Genomic DNA, 21715 nt, shown 5'->3' on the forward strand with positions numbered 1-21715 from the left:
TCCAACTCCATCTAACAGCAGAAATGTGAGGTGCACATGGGCATGCACAGGTGTGAAGAACAAATGAGGGACAATGATTTTCTCTTCCCCTTCTTCACTTTTTCATATAACTCTTGCCGTTTCTCTACCTTTGCTTGTCGTTGATCCATACTTTACCCTCACTTTTCCCTCTACTTTACAATGACCCAGAAAACATTTTGGTACCTAAAAAGCTTTTTACTCATGCTTCTGTAGTTCCTTCTTCTCAAAAGCTTTGAGAAAATAAGGAGCCGATTATCTAGAAGCTTCCCTGGAGATGTACCTGCTCACTACAACAGCTAAGGAGAGCTAAAGAGACATTTATGAAACATATATTAAAATAACAGGGAAAAGGGAAGACAGTAGAGGACTGCTGCTCCATGCAAATCTATGTAAGATGACTTCTTCAAAAGCTTTATCTAAGTGGTCACTATTACAGTGATTGATTAGGGTAACAGTGCTGGCACAGGCACATGCTAGGAGGCAACTTAAATCAACTAGTTTAAACAGAAAACTATACCAGTGTTACTTCAAACTGGGTATGGGCATATAAAAGCACATACAAAAATAAAATTCAAAAGGAAAATATCACAGTGCCCCAGCTTACATCCGGATTAATTTTATGCGACAGGAAGTTTAATATTACTGGTTCAATCCAAGCAAAAGTGTAAAGTTTTGTTCAAAATAAACTATTAATGTATAATTTGTCTTCTATGAAGTTAGGCTTGAAAAATTCATTGTGAAATTTCACCTCAAGATGTCCAGCAGTCCATGAAATCTACAGTCTTTTCTATCATGCCTGGAAGAGTTCTTTCTAAAAATCCAGCATCTTCAATGCTGCTTTCAAACATTGCAAGAAACACTCAAGAAACTATTTAATAAGCAATGACCAGTTGGCTATTGATGAGGAATAACTACATTCCAATTTAAAAATTTCTGAAAATACACATATAAATTTTATAACAACAAAGTCTTATTATCTATCAGCAGTAGATTGTCAATACAATTGACACAAGGCTCACCAACAGAACAGTAATCCCTTTCATGTAAAATAAAATGAAATTTTTTTAATCTGTACTGTCTCCATCATTTCAAAGATATTAAAATAAACATTAATAACACTCACTGTATTACATCAGAGTTTCTTTGAATGTCTTTTTCCATTTACTTATCTTTTTTGTAGGATTTTCTGAAGTTTATTGAGTTGCTCTTTCAAGGGTTATTTTCAACTAACAGTTATCAGCAATTCAAACCTTCATCTCAGAGATACAACTGTATCTCTTGTTTCAAGCAGATTTCTAGTGAATTTCTTGACGGTGTTCAGCAGATACTGTTCCTTCCATGATACAATATATCTAACAGACTAAACATTGTCAGATTCACAAGATACATTCAACCTGAACAAAGTCATACCTACTTTAAATCCTGTGATACATTCAGTTATTATAAACTCGCTTAAGACAGTTCTTGGGCATGTCTTGTGAAAACCTGGAGTAACCTCACGGGAACTCTAAAGGCATCCAACAGTTCCCACAGAACAGTCCTCTCTCCTCTCCACAAACTCATTTATTACCTCAGGATTCAAATAAGATTTCTAACTTTCAAAGCTGTCCAAATATATATCCTTTTATCGCATCGATCACTCTCACTACAAGAAAGCCATTGAAGTTCTGCAGGGTGTCCAAAGAAGGACAATGAGGCTGGTGAAGGCTCTGGAGCAAATGTCCTGTGAGGAGCAGCTGAGGAAGCTGGGGTTGTTTAGCCTGGAGAAAAAGCAGCTCAGGGGAGACCTTATGGCTCTCTACAGCTACCTGAAAGGAGGCTGTAGCCAGGTGGGGGTCAGTCTCTTCTCCCAGGTAACAAGTACCAGGATGAGAGGAAACAGCCTCAGGTTGTGCCAGAGAAGGTTTAAATTGGATATTGGGGTAAATTTCTTCACCGAAACGGTTGTCAAGCATTGGAACAGGCAGCCCATGGAAGTGGTGGAGAGCTGGTTAAATGGCTGGGTTTGATGATCTTAAAGGTCTTTTCCAACCTAAACAATTCTATGATTCTACACGCTCCATTTCCAATACTGACCTGTAATAATAGCGGTATGTTCATCTCCACATGATATAAGTACAGGCTTGTCATTTTTGAACCAGAACTTGCTAGGAACATCTTCTGCAAATTTGCTTCTCCCAAATGTGAAAACAGCACCTGATTCTAAAACACAAAAATATAATGTCAATTTTAGTGAAAGCAAATTTTGCCTCGTATATTTTGAAATAGCTACGTTCTATCAAATTAATTGAACATTTTATTTTCCTATATTTCTCTTCTTTCTTCTCTCAGCCTTCAAAACATGGGTTGGTACAACTGTTGTTTCACCTGAACATGAGGAAGAACTTCTTAACTGTGAGGGTGACAGAGCACTGGGTCAGGGGCTGCCCAGAGAGGCTGTGGAGTCTCCATCTGCCTGGACACAATCTTGTGTAACCTCTTCCAGGTGACCCTGCTTTAGCAAGCGGGGTGGACTAAATGATCTCCAGAAGTTCCTTCCAACTCCAGCCATTCTGTGATTCTGTGATAAGACCACGATCAAAGAAACTCTAACAAAACCACCCAAAACTAAAGTCCAGGCAGCTCTTCTGCTCTTGTAATCTGTCTGGTTTTCTTAATTCTTCTCACTTTCAAAAGTGTCAGCAATGTTGTTTCAAAACACAAAATGTTAACTATTCATTTAGCTTTTGGTTAAGCATGTGGCTTGACACAGGAAATACTAATTCTACATAATAATGAATGGACTTACAAGTTACAATAATTTGCCAAAAGCCACACAGAAAACATGGCAAAGGACAGGTAGACCTACTATTTTAAAATACCAAAGCCTGTAAATTTTTTGTTAACATGTAACAAATGTTAACAAATACACATAGTAACAGTAGACTGCTTCTGAAAATTACATGGAGACATCTTAATGGAATAAATTTCAATGAAAACAACCTCATCAATAAGGTACACCCCAGCTCCAAAACACAAATGTTCTCTCTTAAACTGTAAATTTCATATCATTTAGAAGTAATTATTTTGTGCAAAAGTTTCCCCTATTTCCAAAGACATGTTATATCATGGATCAGATACAGCAGACACGTATAAATTGTATTTATTACCTCACTTGCTCAAAAATCTTTGTCCAAGCAAACTCAAGCTTTTTAAAGAAAGAGTTGAGTTATTCTTTATTTCATCTAGACACACCTACAACCACAGACATACTAAAAGTCATCTGAAAACTCTGTTTTATGCTTTAATCTCCAGCCAGACAGCCATGTAGCACATCTGAACATTTGGCATTTGTGCCATAGAGCTCTGTGGTTCGTTTCTTTTCAGCAGGGTTAACATGAAAACATAAGTATATTCTTCATCACTGCATACAAAAAGCTGTTGAACTTACAAACGTCCTTTGTATTTTGTTCATTTCATAACTAAGCCACAGCATTTCAAAACTGGACACAACTACTGTGTCCTCATTAAAATAGAGGCATCGAGGTCCTGGACTCGGTCCAGTGGAGGGCAACAAGGATGATTGGGGGACATAAGGATCTCTCTTATGATGACAGACTGAGGGATTTGGGCCTGTTCAGCCTCGAGAAGAGACAACTGAGAGGGGACCTCATCAATGTCTATAAATAGCTAAAGGGGGGTGTCAGAGGATGGACCAGGCTCTGCTCAGTGGTGCCCAGCAACAGGGCAAGAGGTAAAAGGCAGAAACTGATGCCCAGAAAGTTCCACCTGAACATGAGGAAGAACTTTGTTGCTGTGCAGTCACCGAGCACTGGAACAGGTTGCCCAGAGAGGGTGTGGAGTCTCCCTCACTGGAGATATTCCAGAACCGTCTGGACGCAATCCTGTGCCATGTGCTCTGGGATGACCCCGGTGGAGCAGGGGGTTTGGAGCAGATGACCCACTGTGGTCCCTCCCAGCCTGACCCGTTCTGTGATGCTGTGAAGCCATCTGCTCGGAAACTGAACCCCCTCAACTCGTAACACTAAATCCCACAGGACATAAACGAGGCGCTTGTCGTCCCGGGCAACGGGCGAATGTTTGAACATCACCTCGGGGCAAACCACGACACAGACTAATTATTAATTCTCGGTATGAAGGGAGCCCCCCCGGTGCCCGGCGCTGCCCCCCTGCCCCCGCCGTGCCGATCTCTGATGGCAGCGGACGCGCCTCTCCCCACACGCCGGACGGCCCCAGCCCCCCCCCCTGCCGCCCGCAGCCGGGGCGAGCCGGGGCAGAGCGGCGGCCGCGGGGCGAGGGCGGGCACGGGCGGCCGAGTCCCCCCAGCCGGGCCCCGCGGGACGGGCCGCACTCACCGGGCACGGGCAGCTCGTCCCCCGCGGCGGGCGCGGCCATGGCGGCCCGAGGAGGCCGGGCCGGGCGGGGGGGGCAGCGCCGCCTGGCGGCCGGAGGGGGGGCGGCACCGCGCCCTCAGAGCCCGCCCCGGAGCGGCCTGGGCCCGGAGCCGGCGCTGAGCAAGCGACGGAATCACAATCAATTAGGTTGGAAAAGCCCTCTGAGATCATCGAGTCCAGCCTGTGACCGAACAACACCGTGTCAAACAGACCATGGCACTGAGTGACACGTTCAGTCTTTTCTTAAACACCTCCGGGGACGGTGACTCCACCGCCTCCCTGGGCAGCCCGTTCCAATGTTTAATCACCCTGTATGTGGATAAATTCTTCCCAGTGTCAAAACTAAACTCACCCTGGCACAGCTTAACACTGTCTCCTCCTGTCTTGTCGCTGGTTGCCTGGGAGAAAGAGGCTGAACCCCACCTGGCTACACCCTTCTTTTGGGTAACTGTAGTGATGGGACAGGAGGCAATGGCTTCAGACTGAAAGAGGGTTGGTTTAGATTGGATATATGGAAGAAATTCTTTGCCATGAGGGTATTGAGGCACTGGGACAGATTGCCCAGAGAAGCCGTAGATGCCCCATCCCTGGAAGTGTTCAAGGCCAGGCAGGACCCTGAACAACCTGGTCTAGTGGAAGATGTTCCTGCTCACGGCAGGAGGGTGGAATTAGATGAGCTTTAACATCCCTTCCAACCCAAGTCATTTTGTGATTCAATTATAATAATTACCCTCCTTGAAGGCCCCTTGCAATTCTTAGCTCTATCAGAAGTTTGCTTTCTTGGCAGCATCCCTACATGCTGGACATCATTTATGTCCTCCTGCTTTGTAGTCTGACTGTGCCTGCAGCTCCCAAAGGAGCCATCTCTCACTGGGGCTCTGTCTCGTGCTCCCTGCTTTGCCAGGCTCCTGGCTCAGCTGTTTGTTTGCTGAGTGATTGGCGAAGCTGCCCTGCCTCAGCTGGGGGAGCAGAACATGGCTCTGAAACTTTGTTTTGTCAACACTCGATTCTGTGGTTCTAAAAGAAAAATTTCCTCTGTTTGATGATCTCTTTCACCAGAATGTTTGTGTAAAGTCTTCTGATCAGGTGCACAAGATTCAATCACCCACCCAGCGACTCTGGGTAGGGCAGTTTGAGATCCCACTGAAATAAATCCAGGGGCTTGTACACTTTTAACCATATTTCATTTGTAGTCCCAAACTCCCAGTGGAGCTTTTCCCTCCTTCCAAAAAAATCTATGGTCATTTATGGAGTTCTATTTTCTTGCTATTCCCATGTATTTCTGATACACCAGGTCATCCCTTGCTGAAAGACAAAGGTATTGTTTTCAGGATGATGTACTGCAACAGGGGCTGCAGCAGGCAGCCTGGACAACCAATTTCAAGCTTGTTTTATGCAGAGTTTAATCAATAGAGTAGTTTGTGCATAAGATGATATATCCATATAACTACACACAAAGAGGAGTGGCCACATTTTCAAAAGGAAAAAGAAAGTGCTTGATTTTTGCTCCTACATGAGGCAGGGATTTCATCTCTTTGAACCCAATATCCTTCTGATGCTTTCTGCCCTAATTGCTTCTTCTGATTCTGAAGGGAGGGGATATCCATCAAAAGCTGTTCAAAATAAAACTGAACAAACATTGTTCACAAAGTGATGCCTGAGATTGTAGTTACCAGGTAGTGTGATTGCCAAGAATATAAATGGGTTATGAAACAACGAGCAAGATTCGTAGAAAGAAGGTGTCTGCAGCAGGATTTTGGTTTCTGGGGCTGTGAGATCCTCTTTGAAGATCAACATGTAGTTGGGAGAGATGGAAATCACCTCACAAAGTTGGACAAATGTATCTCTGCTGGTAGGATGGCTGGTAAGGAGGTCTTTGAACAAGGAATGATGGGTGAAGGACAGAAGTCTTCACTGGCCACCACTGCATGCAGGATAAATGGGAAAGACTGTTTATGGAGTGGGCATTTGCTTTTGGGTTTGGATGACCACTGCATGTGAATGAAGCAGAAGTCGTGCTGACAGGACTCCCTGTTGTCCCAGGTGTCCAAGCAGACACGTATTGCTGGAAGATGATCTTGCTGTGGGCACGGCGAGGTGCAGCAGGTTGGAAGCTGCTTGCTCTCAGAGTTGCCCCAGCTGCTGCAGCCCCACTCTCCAAAAGAAAAGCACCAAGGCCTGGCCCTTTCTCGGGGTGGGAGTTTGGGAAGAAAATGAGCTGTGGAAAGACATTGCCTTCCCAAGGTGTTTCCAAAAGGAAGCAGCATGGGCACTCTTGGTGCACCGCCTCGCAGCCACTGATGTATGAACGCTTTGCCTACCCTAACTGCTGCTTGCCCTCAGGAAAGGAGGTGCCAAGGGGCAGTCTCCTGCAAGCTCAGAGGAAGGAGACCTTCTGTTCACTACATTAGATGACTATAAGAATGTCATATTCCTTTCTGACCACAGGCATCTATAAAGCTTGGGTGGTCCCTTCCTCTTAGGAGTGGGATGCAATACTTGCTCACAGGAGCTGACAAGGAAATTGGTCCATGTGGACCAACTGGATTGGGCAATCCCTGTACAAGGGTGTAGTGCTAGTTGTCCTAGTTATGTCCCCTCCCAAGATCTTGCCCATTCCCAACCTCCTAATGGGGGGGAAATTCAAGTAACAGTACTGATACTGTGCCAGCACTGCTCAGCAGTAGCCAAAAAACTTGCTCTGTTATCAACACCTTTCTAGCTGCAAAGCGCAGCACTGTGAGGGCTGCTGTGGGGAAAATGAACTCCATCTCAGCCAGACTCAATACAAAGGGGGACCTGAAAAAGGGGCACTGGCAGTATCCCCTCCCTGTTGGACTGTAAAACGAGACTGGAGGCCTTGGCACCTTGGCCACATTTCCTTTCTCTGCTGTCTTTTCTCCTGGGTGTTGCTAACAGAACATGTACAGTCTTCAGGGGCTGGGCTTGAAGGTCGTGGGAGTCATTTGCCAGAGGAAAACCAGGAGGGAAACCATGGCCCAGTTTTCTTCTCTTTCTTCTATTTCATTTCCTTCTTATTAATTTCTGTTGGATTTTGCTTCTGCCTGACATTTCCCATGGCAACTGCTGCATTTTCTAGGCATCTCAGTGTTGGTTTGGCGTGAGGGGTCCTGAACAAATCCCACCAGGAGATATCACCCTGCATGACTTTTTCACAGCTGTCTCTCTTTCTGGGGAAGTCAAACCTTTTTTTCTGCATGTTTTAATTATATGTTCTTCACATTGCAATTTCAACATATCACTCTCTCTGACAGATACACCATCACCTTGATTTACACTAGTATGCCTCTCCTTACACAGAGGAGGAAATGAGAAAGTAATGAGGAAATGAGAAAGTAATGGTCATATTTCAAAACCACCTACAGTGCAGGTGGCATAAAGTCTTGTCTGACAATTATATTTGAAAGTAGAAATTTAAATGAAATCACTTTAGTATTTAGCAATTGACCAACTTCAGATTATATAGCAAGCAGTTTAGCATAAGGAGGTAAGCAGGCTGCAATATTTCAGTTTCTGGGCCCCACTGAGGGCTGTTTAATTCTACCATAGCACAGTTGAAAACTTTGTCCCAAAAAAAACCCCAGGAAAATGTACATTTTTAAATGTAGCTGTTCTTCATTCTTGTCAGGGCCCTGAGGGCACAAATAAGCCTTTATGCCCTGCCCAGCTCCACATCCTGGACTCCAGAACCCTCCTTTTGGCTCAGTGCAGGGCCATCAGTCCCTGCCTGGGCTGTGCTAGAGATGAGGAGCCCCCATGGGCACGGTCCCATCCCTAGGGGAGCTGCCCTGCTAATGCTGCATCCTAAAAGTCTTCTTTTGCATTTTTCTACTAGCATGTGCTCCTGTACAAATATTTAACAAACACAAAATAGCTATGAAATGGTATTGACACAGGTGTGATACGATGGGCAGAAGAGCACAAACTGCAAGTGGTGCAATGGGCTCTGTGAGAAATCTCTGTATCTGTAGGGGTTGACCAAGGAAGGGTTTCAGGGTCAGCCCCTGCCTGGCCCAGCCCTGTCTGGAACCAGAGTGAAGACCTTGGTTCTTGGCTTTCCCTCATTTGCACAGCAGCACAGCTCGCTCTCTGCTTCATACTCCTTTCTTTCTCCCAACTTTGTGGGACTTGGAGTAAGTCTTAATACAAACGAAGATGCTGTTTAATGTGAGGAGCTTTGTCAGCATTGCAAAACTAACAGGGACCAGGAAGCAGCTGCTGCGACAGTTCTGGTAAGCTTATCCTTTGATTTTATTTGGTGTTCTGTGACATTTGGTCAGAAACCTGGAGACAAAACCAGCTCAATCCTGTGAAGGAGCGAGTGTTTCAGAGAAAGGTGTTGTGTTTTTTGCCTTGCATTTTTAGTGCCCTTTTGCCCCTCAAGACAGCAAGCTCTGTGACTTTGGGAGACTGGAGAATTATCCCTTTTAATGTTTGTGGAATACCATTAATACTTTCTGTGTGATTTAACAGCAAGTTCAGGAAGGAATGTTTCTTCTCCAGGTCAGTGTACTCTGTAGGTACTGTAACCAATAACTATGTGAATAAATAACTGGAAATTCTTCATTTAGACAATTATCATGGACAGTATGGGGGGAAATTCTCTCACTGAAGCTGCAAGCTGAGTCTCTGCCTTGGTATATTTTTGTCTCTGTATACACTGAAGGTATGCAGGAAAAACATGATGTGATACAAGATTCAGAGTTAAGTATGTAGACTTACCTCTGTGACCTGCCTTTGGGTTCCTTCCTCAAGCACATAGCTGTGCCTGTCCCCTGTGACTTCAGAAAAGTACCTTTTTGACTGTGTTTCAGCAGGCTACTTCTTATGCTTATCACATCTCCAGAATCAGATTAAAATTTTAGACTTGAAACTTAATTCCACATCTTCTTCTGTTTTTAGGTCAGAGTCAATAAGGATAACATTAGCAGGTTATGTAACAAGTGATTAATGCTAGAAAACAATGTACAGGAGTTTCATATTCCCAGGAATCCTACTATGCAATAAGTAATTTTTATTCAGCCTTTCTCCATTGCATTAGATGAAAAACAAATGCTTTCCAAGTCATGTTATTTATTTGCTCCAATTTTAAAGTGGTCCTGAAGCCTGGGTGATAATCTTTTTTATGAATTATGGATTTTCACTGCTGGCAATGGGTGGGAACTTTCTCTGGTTAGAAGAGATGATAGAAAAGCAAGTTTGGAGAACAACTGCAGTGAAGCTGGTTTTCCAAGGAAGTAATACAGTTTGTTATGTTCCCCACATAATATTGTTTGGTGTTTTTAGGGGGTTTTAACATAACGTAATGCTGGCATGAGCTATCACCACTGGCTGTGAGCATTACTAGCTAAACACATTGTGACTGATACTGCAGGATAACCTTGTATCTATCAGTCTGTGCTAAGAGGCCAGAGTTACTGCTGTCCCTGCTCAGAAAGCAAGAAACCAAAACTGCTTGACCTTGCAATTTGCCTGTTACATTTTAACTTTCGTATGTTGTCTCATGCTTCTTCTCTGGAATTTATTTGTCCACTTCTGCCTCTCTCTCAGAGGATATGGAAAATAGGGAGAAGAACACATTTCTTGAAGGTCATGGCAAGAAAACAGAATCATCATGGGAACATACACGGCAGGAGCAGAACTCTAGTCCAACTTTCTGCTCATAGCCTGTCAAACAGCTATGTCTTTACTCAGCCACATCTTGAAAATCCTCAAGGATGGTATTTCCACTCTGGGTAACCAGTTTTAGTGCTCTACTCTCTACTAGCACAGAAATTAGTGGTGAATATTTCTCAGTCATGCCAAGTGGCGAAACAAGACCAATGAACAGAAATTCTTGCTTGGCAGGTTGAGATCAGACAATCTGTAAGTCACTGGAAGGAATCACAGGTTGCAATTAGAAATACAAGCAGCAACACCAAAGCTGCTCTGTAAACAATGCAGCAAAGTAGAGTAGGGTGACCAAGCAGTAAGCAACCACAGATTTCAAAAGAGGACAAGTCTATTTTTGTTCCCCCAAAGTGGATAGAACAACAAATCACTGTTCTGAAAAATAATAGTAATAAAGTCACAATTATAGAACTGATTTCCTTCAGAATATACACAATGAATTTAGACCCAATCACTTGAATATCATCTAAAAGCCTTTGTCTTCTACACTGGATTTCAGTGGCTTATCTTGGTGGGTTTTTTTTTCATGCTATGGTGGAAACTACCTAACACAAGAATCCCCAGCCTTTCTTATAATGTCAGGTATATTCTGTACTGCAGCTTTTGAACATTGAAGTACAGGATATAATTTTGCTAGATCTGTAAAACCCACTTCAAATTAAAAAAAAAAAAATGGACATCAGCATGCTTCCTAGCTGATTATAAGTTGTTTGCCTCAGGTTGGAAGTAAGCATGGGAACAGAAGGATAACACTTATAACAAACATATAACTTTATTTTCCCAATTATTGTAATATTATGTAGAGAGGTCTTTCTGTCTTGGAAATGTACATAATTTTAAATGGCACTGCCACAAATATTTATTACTTAAGTCACACACAGACTTTACATTGTATTTCACTTCAGAATCAATTTTCAGAGACACTCTTGGAAAGTACACAGACAACATTACTCTAAACTTAGGAAAAAAGAAATCCACTTGTATTTCAGAAAAGTCCAGCCCTCTTGCAGTTTGGGGACCTGTGCAGAGAACAGATTCTGATGGGAATCTTCGTAGTGTTTTCTGCTCAGCTTAGTAGTCGATTCTCTGGAAGTCTGTATAATGTCTGGAGCACATTGCCCTAATATATGACAGCATATACTGAATTCCAGCAATATTAATCTGCAGAGCACATGCGTGGGATACTTCTTCATATATTCTCAATGTTTCTGCTTTTACAGGTATTTCTTTTCGCTGTGAAAAAACCTCTTAATAATGGCAGTAGTATAATGTGTATCTAATGTACTTTTAAGGTGTCCAGAAGGAAAACACACAGTATTTAGATATCTCCAATTTAAGAAGGAATTCTGCTGCCTTATTTGAAAATTCATGCAGCTTTTTCTGTGACGTCAGAGAGTAATAATGCGTGGTACCATTCCCTTAAGAGCTACTCTCTTCCTCCAGTTTCAGTTGGAGTCTATGTCACAAAATTCTGCCAAAAAAGCTTTCCCCCCAGATTTAACTAATATATGAATGCAAAATCTTTAGAAATTATAACAGGCCTATCCACTTCCAAGAATTGTATTAATTGTAATTAACAGGAGAATGAACAGAAATCTTTTTCCCCCTGAATTTTCCTAGCTGCGGACTCCAGGGCTTGGCAATTGGCAGGTGCTGTCACTAAGCCCAGTCTCAGTGGTGAGCTGTGGGAAAGCCTACTTGTAACACAAAAGTAGTAGCTGTACTCAATCCACTTGTTTGCATTGTTTTGATCTCCCTTCCATTAGATCAGCCTAAAAATGCTGCCTTTAATTAAAAAGACATGTTTAGCTCACACCCCTCCAAACCAAGAGTGCAGTGCAGGCTGTGTAGTGTTAAGGAGGTTGTAAGTACAGTGCCAGAGAAAGGGCTAAACTGCCACACTACCTTATTAATCTTAATAAGGCCTGTGGAAACATGGGCTTGGATGTGACTTTCATTAAGATGCCTCATCTAAGCTAGAGGAAATTTGATCATGTAACTTCTCTGAGTGATTATCAGCGTCCAATTTCATGTGATTCAGAAGTCGTAAATCTGGCTGGAGACCAGAATACACAGAATAAACACACTGCACATGCCCGGAACATCTCTTGTATGCTACAAGAAGGACTCGATCACATGGCTATTTTGTTGGGGATTTTTACCCTCTTCCCCAGCGTAGTCTACAGATTTCATACACATTTATATAGAAATGCCACCATTTGTGACAGCGAGGATGGAATGTGGCAAGTGTGTACTCATCCACAAAGCACAAAGGAGGGAGGAGATGCACCAAGATCCATTTCTGTTATTCTGTCCCCCAAAAGGGCAGCTTTGTGGTCCACACATAAGTTGTTTCACCAAGTTCTGAATGGCTTTATTTGATAGCATGCAGTTGCCATATGCATCTCAGAAGACAAAAGAAACTATATCTACCGTACAGTTTATAATACAATTTGAAACACTGTTAGAGTGGCGATTGATACAGCGCGTAGTCGCATGTTTTGTGTTTGTCTGACAGCAGGAGTTATTTTAACTGATTAACACAGTCCATCAATCTGGTCCAGCTGGGTCAAATGAGAGGGGTGGGAGAGACTTCAGGTGCTTGCTCACCGGCTTTAGCATGAGTACAACTCAGCATTAATGACAAAAAGCGTGTATTTTTGCCCTTTTGACACAGGTATGGGCGACCAGCTCAAATGAATGTTCATCTGAAAGGTCAGGACCTCCTTACTCTACAGAACTACACAGCAGATGAGCTGAAGTATTTGCTGTGGATGGCCTCAGATTTGAAACAAAGGATAAAGTACAAAGGAGAGGTAAAATGCTTTAGCTGTCATTTAGGTCACTTAGATGTTGAAATAAATATTGTTCTGAAAAGCATTGAGAATGAGCCATTCAACTGTCTTGTCCTAGATAAAATCTCCTGAGCTCTTAAATACTGTAAATCATGCCTACAAATCAAAGAGCTTTCCTGTAAAGTGTTCAGAGATATTCTTTAAATACTTCAGAGGACTTCATTCAGTGGAAAGGTTAAACAGCTTTGTGCACTCAACTCCCTGTTGTCAGCTAACCCCATCCATCCACACATGGTGCACATGCAGCACTAAAGGTAGGAAATGGAAGACACTTCCCTGCATGGGATTAAATTAGTATCTGAGTTTTCCTTAATGCTAGCTCAAATTGAGTGCCAAAATGTAGTTGATTTTGCCCCTAGAATTACTTCTTTCTCTTTAACCTTTCCACTGCTAATAAACTTATTGAAGGGCAGGAGAACAAAGCTATGGTTGAAAAAACAACCTGTGCAACTTTTCTAATGCTGAATTAAAAGGTGAAATAATAAGCATTTCATACTTTAAGTGTATAATGACTATAAAATTGAAACACCTTCAATTTTCGTGTTTCAGTATTTACCTTTGATGCAAGGAAAATCTTTGGCCATGATTTTTGAGAAGAGAAGCACAAGAACAAGATTATCTGCAGAAACAGGTAGGTCTGAGCAATAGCACAGTTGGATTTTGTATGAAACTGTATGCAGTGAGTATGTACTGAAAAACGCTGCATAATTTTGTATTTAGCAATTTCTTCTCAGGAGAAACTTAAACAATGGTATCTCATTGTCTTTCACCTCACATATTAAGGTCACAAGCACATTGTTTTGGTCACTGAAAATTTGCCAAATTATTCCAAAACACAACAGATCAGAAATAAAGTAACAGGCAGAAGGAAACATTTCTGGTGCAAGCTCCTAGTTGTACAAGCAAGATGCACATTTCCTAACATCTGTTTCAGTAAGCATCGCAAATTTAATTCTGTGCAAGCTCTAATAAATATTTTTCTAATGTATTATGCATTACCATTGTCACATTTCAAAGCATGTGTTTAGGCTGGGAATCACAGTAATGTCTTGATATAAATTAGGGGAAAAATTTAATGTCATTACCTATAGGGGAAGATAACTTCATGAAGACTCCAGGGTATTAGCCTAATAAGATCAAGCACTGGAATATTATTCTTTTAGGATACAGTTCTGGAAACACTGAAATACATACATATGATGTCTTTATTTATATGATAGTTGTTCTGAAGTCAATGGGACTGCTGAAATAAATCATTCATGTACTTACATGTTAGCAAGCAATAACTATAAACTGGTGATACATCAAGGAAGATTCTCACATTCAAGCTGACCCAGCATCCCTTGGGCTGACTTCTCCCTAGTGAAAGGACAGGAAACCCATTGAGCATTCACATTTCTTTGCAAGATGTAAAGGCAAAGGTAAAAATAATGGAAGGAAGAAGCAGACATGGTAACTGCAAGCACTTCTGAATTTGCCTTTGTATTCTCTGCCACAGCCACTTGCCTGTTGATCATGCTCTTTAAGAAGACTTGTTGCTTTCTGTTTTCTCCAGATAATCAGCACTTATGAATGTGCATTCATTCTCTCTGAAGACCACACACCTTTTAATTCCTGAGTTTTTAGTCCAGTTTCTAGTTGCCTGCCTTAACGGTACATGGGCAGGTAATGAATTCTCTGAATCTGTTTATCCTTCATTCTTCTGTATTCCAAGGGAAGTGCTACTTAGTCCTTGGCTTTTGAAGGCTTATGGAAGGGGGAAGCTCAGGAAAGTTCAAATGAATTAACTTAAGAATGGGAGTTAATGCACATAAATTCATCCAAGAGGGATTAAGCTTCAGTGAAATAAAACCAATTTATTTCTGAGTGAGAGCTTCCACAAGGGAGTTTAATGCAGTTTAACTTCTGTGTATTAACTTCACACCTTCGGTTAATTGGTCTTAAGTCTCTTAAGCCTAAGACTTTGTTTCAAAGACAGACTCTGTCTATGAAAACTCTACACATTTCAGCTGCTTTTTTAACATAAATGACTTCTCCCTTGGAATTTCTAACTCAAAACAAATGTGGGGCCACATGTGTTCCTTTTAGTTAAATAAGCTAATTTAAAACCAATTTTCTAATGTCCTGTGAAAGTGGGCATTGAAATGGATTGGAGTGTTTATTTAGAAAATTATTGAGTTTTCTCAAATAGCACTTCCCATGAGTTACACCTTCAATATCTTGAAGGTGTCACTTGTGGGACAAGGTTCTAGTGTTGAGATTAATGTAAACAAACTTTGTAATTCTCAGGAACAACCAAACGAAAATCAGTGGGTTTCATTATAAAGGAGTAGAGACTTGGAAATCACTGATTACAAAATCTCCTCTGTGCAGGGTCTAGGAGATTGTTGTGACATATTAACACCATGGAAGTTTTTTTCTGAATTCCTGCTGTCCCTATGCCTATAAAGAACATCATTTTTTTAAAAAATAATAAACAAATTCACAGAATGATTCTCTCCTGTATGGCCATGTTTCTCATACTGAAGAGCCCGAAGCCAAATACTTCAGGTTTGGCCTCACCAGTGCTGAACAAAGAGGAGAGATCCACCTGCTGGCAGTACTTTGTCTAGGATCTTATGAGAGAGACACTCTCAAGGGACATGATGAAGTCCAGGCTGACAATACCCACTGCACTCCCCTCATCTACCAGGCCAGCCATAGAAACACAGAAGTTTATAAAGTCAGTCAAGCACAACTCCCTCTTTGTGAAGCCATGCTGACTACTGATGATTTTCTTGTCCTTAATCTGTCTAGAAATGGTGTCCAGGATTAGCTGCTCCGTCATTTTCCCATGGATTGAGGTGGGGCTGGATGGCCTGTATTATCTAGATTCTCCTTCTTGCCCTTCTTTAACTTAGGGGTGACATTTGTTTTCCTCCAGTCTTTGAGCATTTCTCCCAGTCATCAAGATTGATCAAATATTATCAAAACATTAACTGTAAGAGAGCAGTTGACATCTGTGGTTTTTCCAACATCCCGTGCCTCTGAACTGTTGCATTCTGATGACATTGCAACTGTACTGAATAATGTACAGTTCCTTGGGGTATAATGCACGGCCTCTTTAATCTTGTCCTAAAGTGTATTTCTGAAGCTCATATTATTTTACCAATTCTAAGACTAGTAGTGATGTTGTAAGTTTAATTCAGAACTATGAGTAACTCCTATAGAGTACTGGCAAAGCAAATCCAGTTTTGTGGAGCCTACTAGATTTATTGCTATCACTGGCTAGTATATTGGAAAATGTGACATCTCTACTATTGTACTGGAAAATGTCACCTCTTCACAGTCAGAATCCCATATTCATTCTGTATAAAATCTTGTGTACTTTTTGAAAACAGAAATATTCCACATGCTCATATATTACTTGTAAAATAAACATCCTCAGGCATGGCATAAAGGTGAATGCCCTGTTTTTGTAATAACCTTGGCGTAAAATATTCTGATTGTCACTGTTGCTCTTAAAATATACAGCTGCAGTTATGTTTTAGTGAATAAGTCATAAATAAATCCAACTATTTCACAGATGCTGAATGCAGACAATATGTCACAGGGTAGAAATGGAGAGGAAACAATACAGGCAGGAAAGCCTTCTCTTGTTGTGCACTGGAATATACAAGATCTTAACGGCTTTACAGAGGTTCACTGACACTGGCTTTTATGGAATTACTCCCAACTCACTCCTCTTACACAGTGGGGTGAGAGGAACACAATGTCCATGCCTGAAGATTACTACACACAGTCACAGAAATAATTGTATCATTTCATATGTACTAATGTAGCAGGGATGGTACTGCATGGCAGGAATGTAGGGTCTGTTTTCTGTTGGAATGTCCAACTATTATTTAGCTTGGCCATGTTACAAAGGGGCCAAGCACACTTAGCTTACTTTCCACTTGGAGGAGTAGCTTTAAAAAACTTTTAAAACCTGTCCATCAATTTTTAGGCTTCTGCTTTAGGAATATTCTGTAATTGATGCCTGCTATCAGTCTAAACTGAAAAATACTTTCTATTTCATAAGTCCTGGCAGGCAGTGAGGGAATTAATAAATGCAAATCCATATATCTTGAAATATTAAAAAAGATCCTTCCTTTGAGTTTGAGAAGATGACTGTGTATGTCTCCAGGTAACAGCAAGGCAGCCCCACAGCTGTGTATCCAACATGTGAACTGTAGCGTTCATTTTGGCCCACTTACCCCACATAGCAGGGACAGACTGGGATGGAGATTTCACCTATGTCTGTACAACCACCAGCACTCATGTCCTACATGAAGGAGCCTGCATAAGTGGGGTCAATAATGTATCACAGCACGAGGCATGAAACTGTGCATTTTGAAAACTAACAGTAGTGAGAAGGATGGACATGAGATGATAATCTATTCTGAATCTGCAATTTGAACATATAGTAGTTTGTTGAAGATACTATGATTCATATAAATATTTAGCATGTGGATTTGATTATGGCCAGGCTGTGAAAACAAAAAGGATTATATTTCCCAGTTTAACATAGCACTACAGTGTGTGCTTATTTGCTGGATTGTTGTCTGTGTATCTTCAAAAGTCATCATTATTTTCTTTCTACTAGTAGTCTGGATGAAAGAATCCAAAGCAAAGATTCTGTCTCTGCAACCATATACAAAGCTAGAGCACAGAATTCCTGTTTTTCCAGATGGAAAGTTTTGGATGGAAATATGTTCCCAGGCCCTACACAGATGGCCAATTCATGAGCAGAAAGCCCAGCACATTAGGACTCTGTTATGTTCTCCAGGTGGCAGCTCCAACTGCACTGCCTGATGTCTGGCAATTCTGAATAAATGGCCAGATTTCTATTTTTTTACCTGAGCACCATTTATAGAAAGCAGAACATGTCCATAGGAGCCTGCCTGGACTGTGAATAATCTACCAAAATGTGTGCATTTAAAGCCTAAAATGCAGAGCTGTTGTCTTCTGTGGAACTTGCAGGGCTAAATCACTGTCATAGTTGTATATGCCTTCAAAAAGATCCACAAGAACTTTGGAAGGAAGAGTTACTGCAAATAACATTTCATCCTTGAGGTCTTGACTTAAAAACTTGCATTGAACAGATAGGATGCAATGTCTAGGCAACAGTTTGCATACACACTGCCATAAATACAGTGTTCATATTTGAGCTGCAGAGAGGAGGTTAAAGCAACAAACAAATCTGTAAATAGTCCTTTTTTAACAGCAAAAATTAATAGTAGAATAAATGATGCTTCATTCTTAAAAGTTTGCTGTGTCTGATTGCAGCCTCGTTGAGATTTAGAGCAATCTTTAATGACAACAATAGGAAAGCAAAAATGGGTCCATTCAATAAAACAAGTGTGTACTGGCTGGATAGAGCAGAAATTTGCCCTTCGGGTGGTATCTGGAGCATCATTATTTTTAATTGGTCCTCTAAGGAAATTGAGGCAGTCTAAAGGCAATGATTTGCCAGCATTATTTTAATCTATTGCATTTTAAACTCTAGAGACTGGCTGAACTGATGGAATGGAAGACCTCACCTCAACCCCGCTGCCCCCATGAGATGGAAGTTAATAAGGGTTGCTCTGTGTTAGGAGCCCATCTGTGGGGCCCAGACCTGCTGCCTGTAGCTAGCTGGTTTTATCTGTGAAAGGGCTCAATGTTCAGTCCTGATTTAATCCTTTTTTTGAAGAGTAGCTGTGGAATCAAGATTTTAATCTTTGACAGGCCTGTACACCCACCGTGCTAAAGCTGCAGTGATGAAGATGTCTGCAGTGCCATCTAACGGCTACAACCAGCCCGAGTAGCTTTTTACCTTTTTTTCTTCAATTTCCCCCCCCCCAGCATTCTCTCCACAAGGTTGGTCTCTGGTTCTCTGGAAATTTCCTCTGTCATGAATAGTAGCAACAGGGCAAGATCTCTCTGGCAATTTCTGTCCTAGAAGGGAGTTGTTCTTATATGAAAAATCTTCCCCAGCACACAGAAAATGCCTTACAGGGCTACCTAGAGCCTGGTTCAAATACTACACTTTGTATGTCCCCAGATGTAGGACCCTGTGTCCTGTGCAAGATTTATGCTAAACCATCTGTGACAGTTTACAAAACAGACCCCCTCAAGCCATTCTCCCAACATGTGGCCATGATGGACTTTACACTGAGGTTCAGTAGGAGGCTTTAGACTTAAACCTATCTCCTTTGCTGTTCAGGAATGGATTTTATTCTTTGGAACTAATCCATCCAGTTCCTTGGATTACCCTGTAAATTCCTAACTATTGCAGGGTAGAGGGATGATGGCTGTGTCTGAGACCTTTCCTTTTCTCTCTGTTGCATTACTATTTTTAAGGAGTTCAGTCATTTGTGACCAAAGCCAAGTTTATTACAGTGTATGAAGAGTTTTAGGGTTTTCTGTCTGAGTGGCTGTACATGAAAGAAAATCTAGATATGTACAAGGATGTGAAATTACATCTAGTGACTCAAATGACCCTTCTGGGATGCAAAGTCCCTTGAAATGCAGCATGATGAATGGATTACCTGGCTCATAACAGGGAGCCACAGTAATGCCCTTAGCCTTGGAGCCTGAATGACTGTTCCTAAGGATTTCAGTAAGATATCACATTTGAGTTGTTTTATTCCAAAGTACATTTATTTTTATCTCGTGTGTCAGATGCTAATTATTTTAGCATGTATATTAATAGGTGTTTGAAGCATTTGGATGTCCTGCTGAGTTTTACTTTTATTGCTGTAAATGTATCTTACATGAAGAAGATATGGGTCTTGGCTGCAAATATGAGACGCTGGTGGTAAATTTCTCTTTTTTTTTTTTATTTGTCCTCACTGTAGGATTTGCTCTCCTTGGAGGACATCCTTCCTTCCTTACAACACAAGACATACATCTGGGCACTAATGAGAGTCTCACAGATACAGTGAGGTTGGTAAAATGCTACTTGATTGATCACTATGTATTCAGTAATTGATTGGGCCGAAGCCTGTCTTACAGAATTTTGGAAGTTAATGTTTTCTTTATGGAAAATGTCAGAAGGCAGTCCAAATTTCTTAAATATTTACAGCTCAGCTCAGAGAATCTATAGTTCAGTACACCATTATTCCATCCACTCTAACTGTCCATTGTCACAATGAGAAATATTTTGCCATACAGAGTGTTTAATCAGGGTTGCATTTAAAAATAGAAACATTTTATGAACCTCAGGAGTAAAACTCCAGTGATGACAACACATATAGTCAAACAAGACTCAAACCTTCTGGTTCTGCTGCTCATGGAGCAAAATTGAAGAGAAAAAACATTATTTATGTTAGTTAGGCCAGCTGCTGGTGGGCCTTAGCCTGCCATTATAGCCTATGTACAGTGACAGGGTGGCCATGAAGGCCATTCTGATTCCCTGTTTCAGCAGCATCAAACTTGAACAACACTTTGCAGCTAGTTTCTGATTTCATGTGCCCTCCTCCACAATTGTACCCACTGTCAGGACTGCTGTGGAGGCTGGGCTATGACTTTGTTGTCTTACAGACATCCGTGGAAGATCTTAATCATGCCCAGTCCCACAGGCATGCAGGAACGGGTAGCAGCCTATCTCCTTTGCTGTAGAAGGGAAGAACTGAGCTCAGGATGTTTCTCCAGTGGATTGCCTCTGATGTTGCAGAAAGCAAACAAAACATGAGGTTGTGTTTTGCAGGTGCTCCTGCTGTTTGTCATAGCACTTCATATATTAAAACTCATCCAACCTCAGCATTGTCCTGCTTTCTAGGCAGCCCTTTTGCAAACTGAGGTCGATTCAGTCAGGCTCAGCTGTTGGAAGGTTAGTAGTGTCTGAACAGTCCCTTTAATTCTGGTGAAAGATATGCAGTGTCAAACTCATCAGGCTTAATTCAAAATATGCAATCAGGCAGCTGAGTTCCATTGCCTGTGCTGAATACCACAGTTTTCAGTCAGTGGGAGAGATTGTTTGAGAACTATGTTGCTGTTCTCTGTGATGAAATTCAAGGAAAATTTAAGAAAAAAGATCAAACATTTAAACATTTTAAATTTTCCTTTCTTGTTTTTAAGTACTGAAGTTGAAGACATATAGGTGTTTTTAGTAGAAATTAAAAATTTCAGTCCCTTGAGGCTTGAAAGTACTTAACTCTCACTCCCTGTTATATACATAACTGCCAGTATCAAAGTAAGCTGCAATGATAGAATCACAGACTGGTTTGGGTTTGTAGGGACCTTAATGATCATCTAATTCCAAAGCCCCCGCCATGGGCAGGGTCACCTTCAACTAGATCAGGTTGCTCCAACCTGGCCTTGAACACTTCCAGGGATGGGGCATCCACAACTTCTCTGGACAATCTGTGCCAGTACCTCACCACCCTCACAGTAAATAATTTTTTCCTAATGTAAAATCTAAACCTACTCTTTTAGTTTGGATCCATTCCTCCTTGCCCTGTCACTACACGCTTTTGTAAATAGTCCCTCTTCATCTTTCCTGTGGGCTCCCTTCATGTACTGAAAGGCCACAATTAGGTCATCCCAAAGACTTCCCTTCTCCAGGCTCAGCAATCCCAATCCTCTCAGCCTTTCCTCGTAGGAGAGGTGCTCCATCCTTCTAATCATCTTGGTGGCCTCCTCTGGGCTTGCTCCAGTAAGTCAATACTGATAGTGTTCAGATCTTTCAACAAAAGCCTGGGTTTAGTAAGTACAAGTTTAAGAGATTCAAAAATTTTGTAAATTTGTGGG

At 41.5% G+C, this 21715-nt stretch overlaps 2 protein-coding genes across 2 annotated transcripts in view; one reads left to right on the plus strand and one right to left on the minus strand.

Annotated features, from left to right (window-relative positions):
• RPGR (retinitis pigmentosa GTPase regulator) overlaps positions 1-4442 on the minus strand; it is a 54652-nt gene extending 50210 nt beyond the window's left edge. The window contains exons 1-2 of the mRNA XM_039380182.1: positions 4377-4442; positions 2098-2223 (exon numbers count right to left, since the gene is read on the minus strand). Coding sequence (XP_039236116.1) covers positions 2098-2223; positions 4377-4416 — 166 coding nt within the window. The 5' untranslated portion in view covers positions 4417-4442. The remainder of the gene's footprint in view (positions 1-2097; positions 2224-4376) is intronic.
• A 3930-nt stretch (positions 4443-8372) lies between these two features.
• OTC (ornithine transcarbamylase) overlaps positions 8373-21715 on the plus strand; it is a 29056-nt gene continuing 15713 nt past the window's right edge. The window contains exons 1-4 of the mRNA XM_027741876.2: positions 8373-8668; positions 12784-12922; positions 13511-13592; positions 19822-19909. Of these exons, the coding sequence (XP_027597677.1) occupies positions 8592-8668; positions 12784-12922; positions 13511-13592; positions 19822-19909 (386 nt within the window). The 5' untranslated portion in view covers positions 8373-8591. The remainder of the gene's footprint in view (positions 8669-12783; positions 12923-13510; positions 13593-19821; positions 19910-21715) is intronic.

The sequence above is a fragment of the Pipra filicauda genome, unplaced genomic scaffold (assembly GCF_003945595.2).
Source record: "Pipra filicauda isolate LSUMZ 115617 unplaced genomic scaffold, ASM394559v2 scaffold18_size4552066_pilon, whole genome shotgun sequence".
Lineage (NCBI taxonomy): Eukaryota > Metazoa > Chordata > Aves > Passeriformes > Pipridae > Pipra > Pipra filicauda.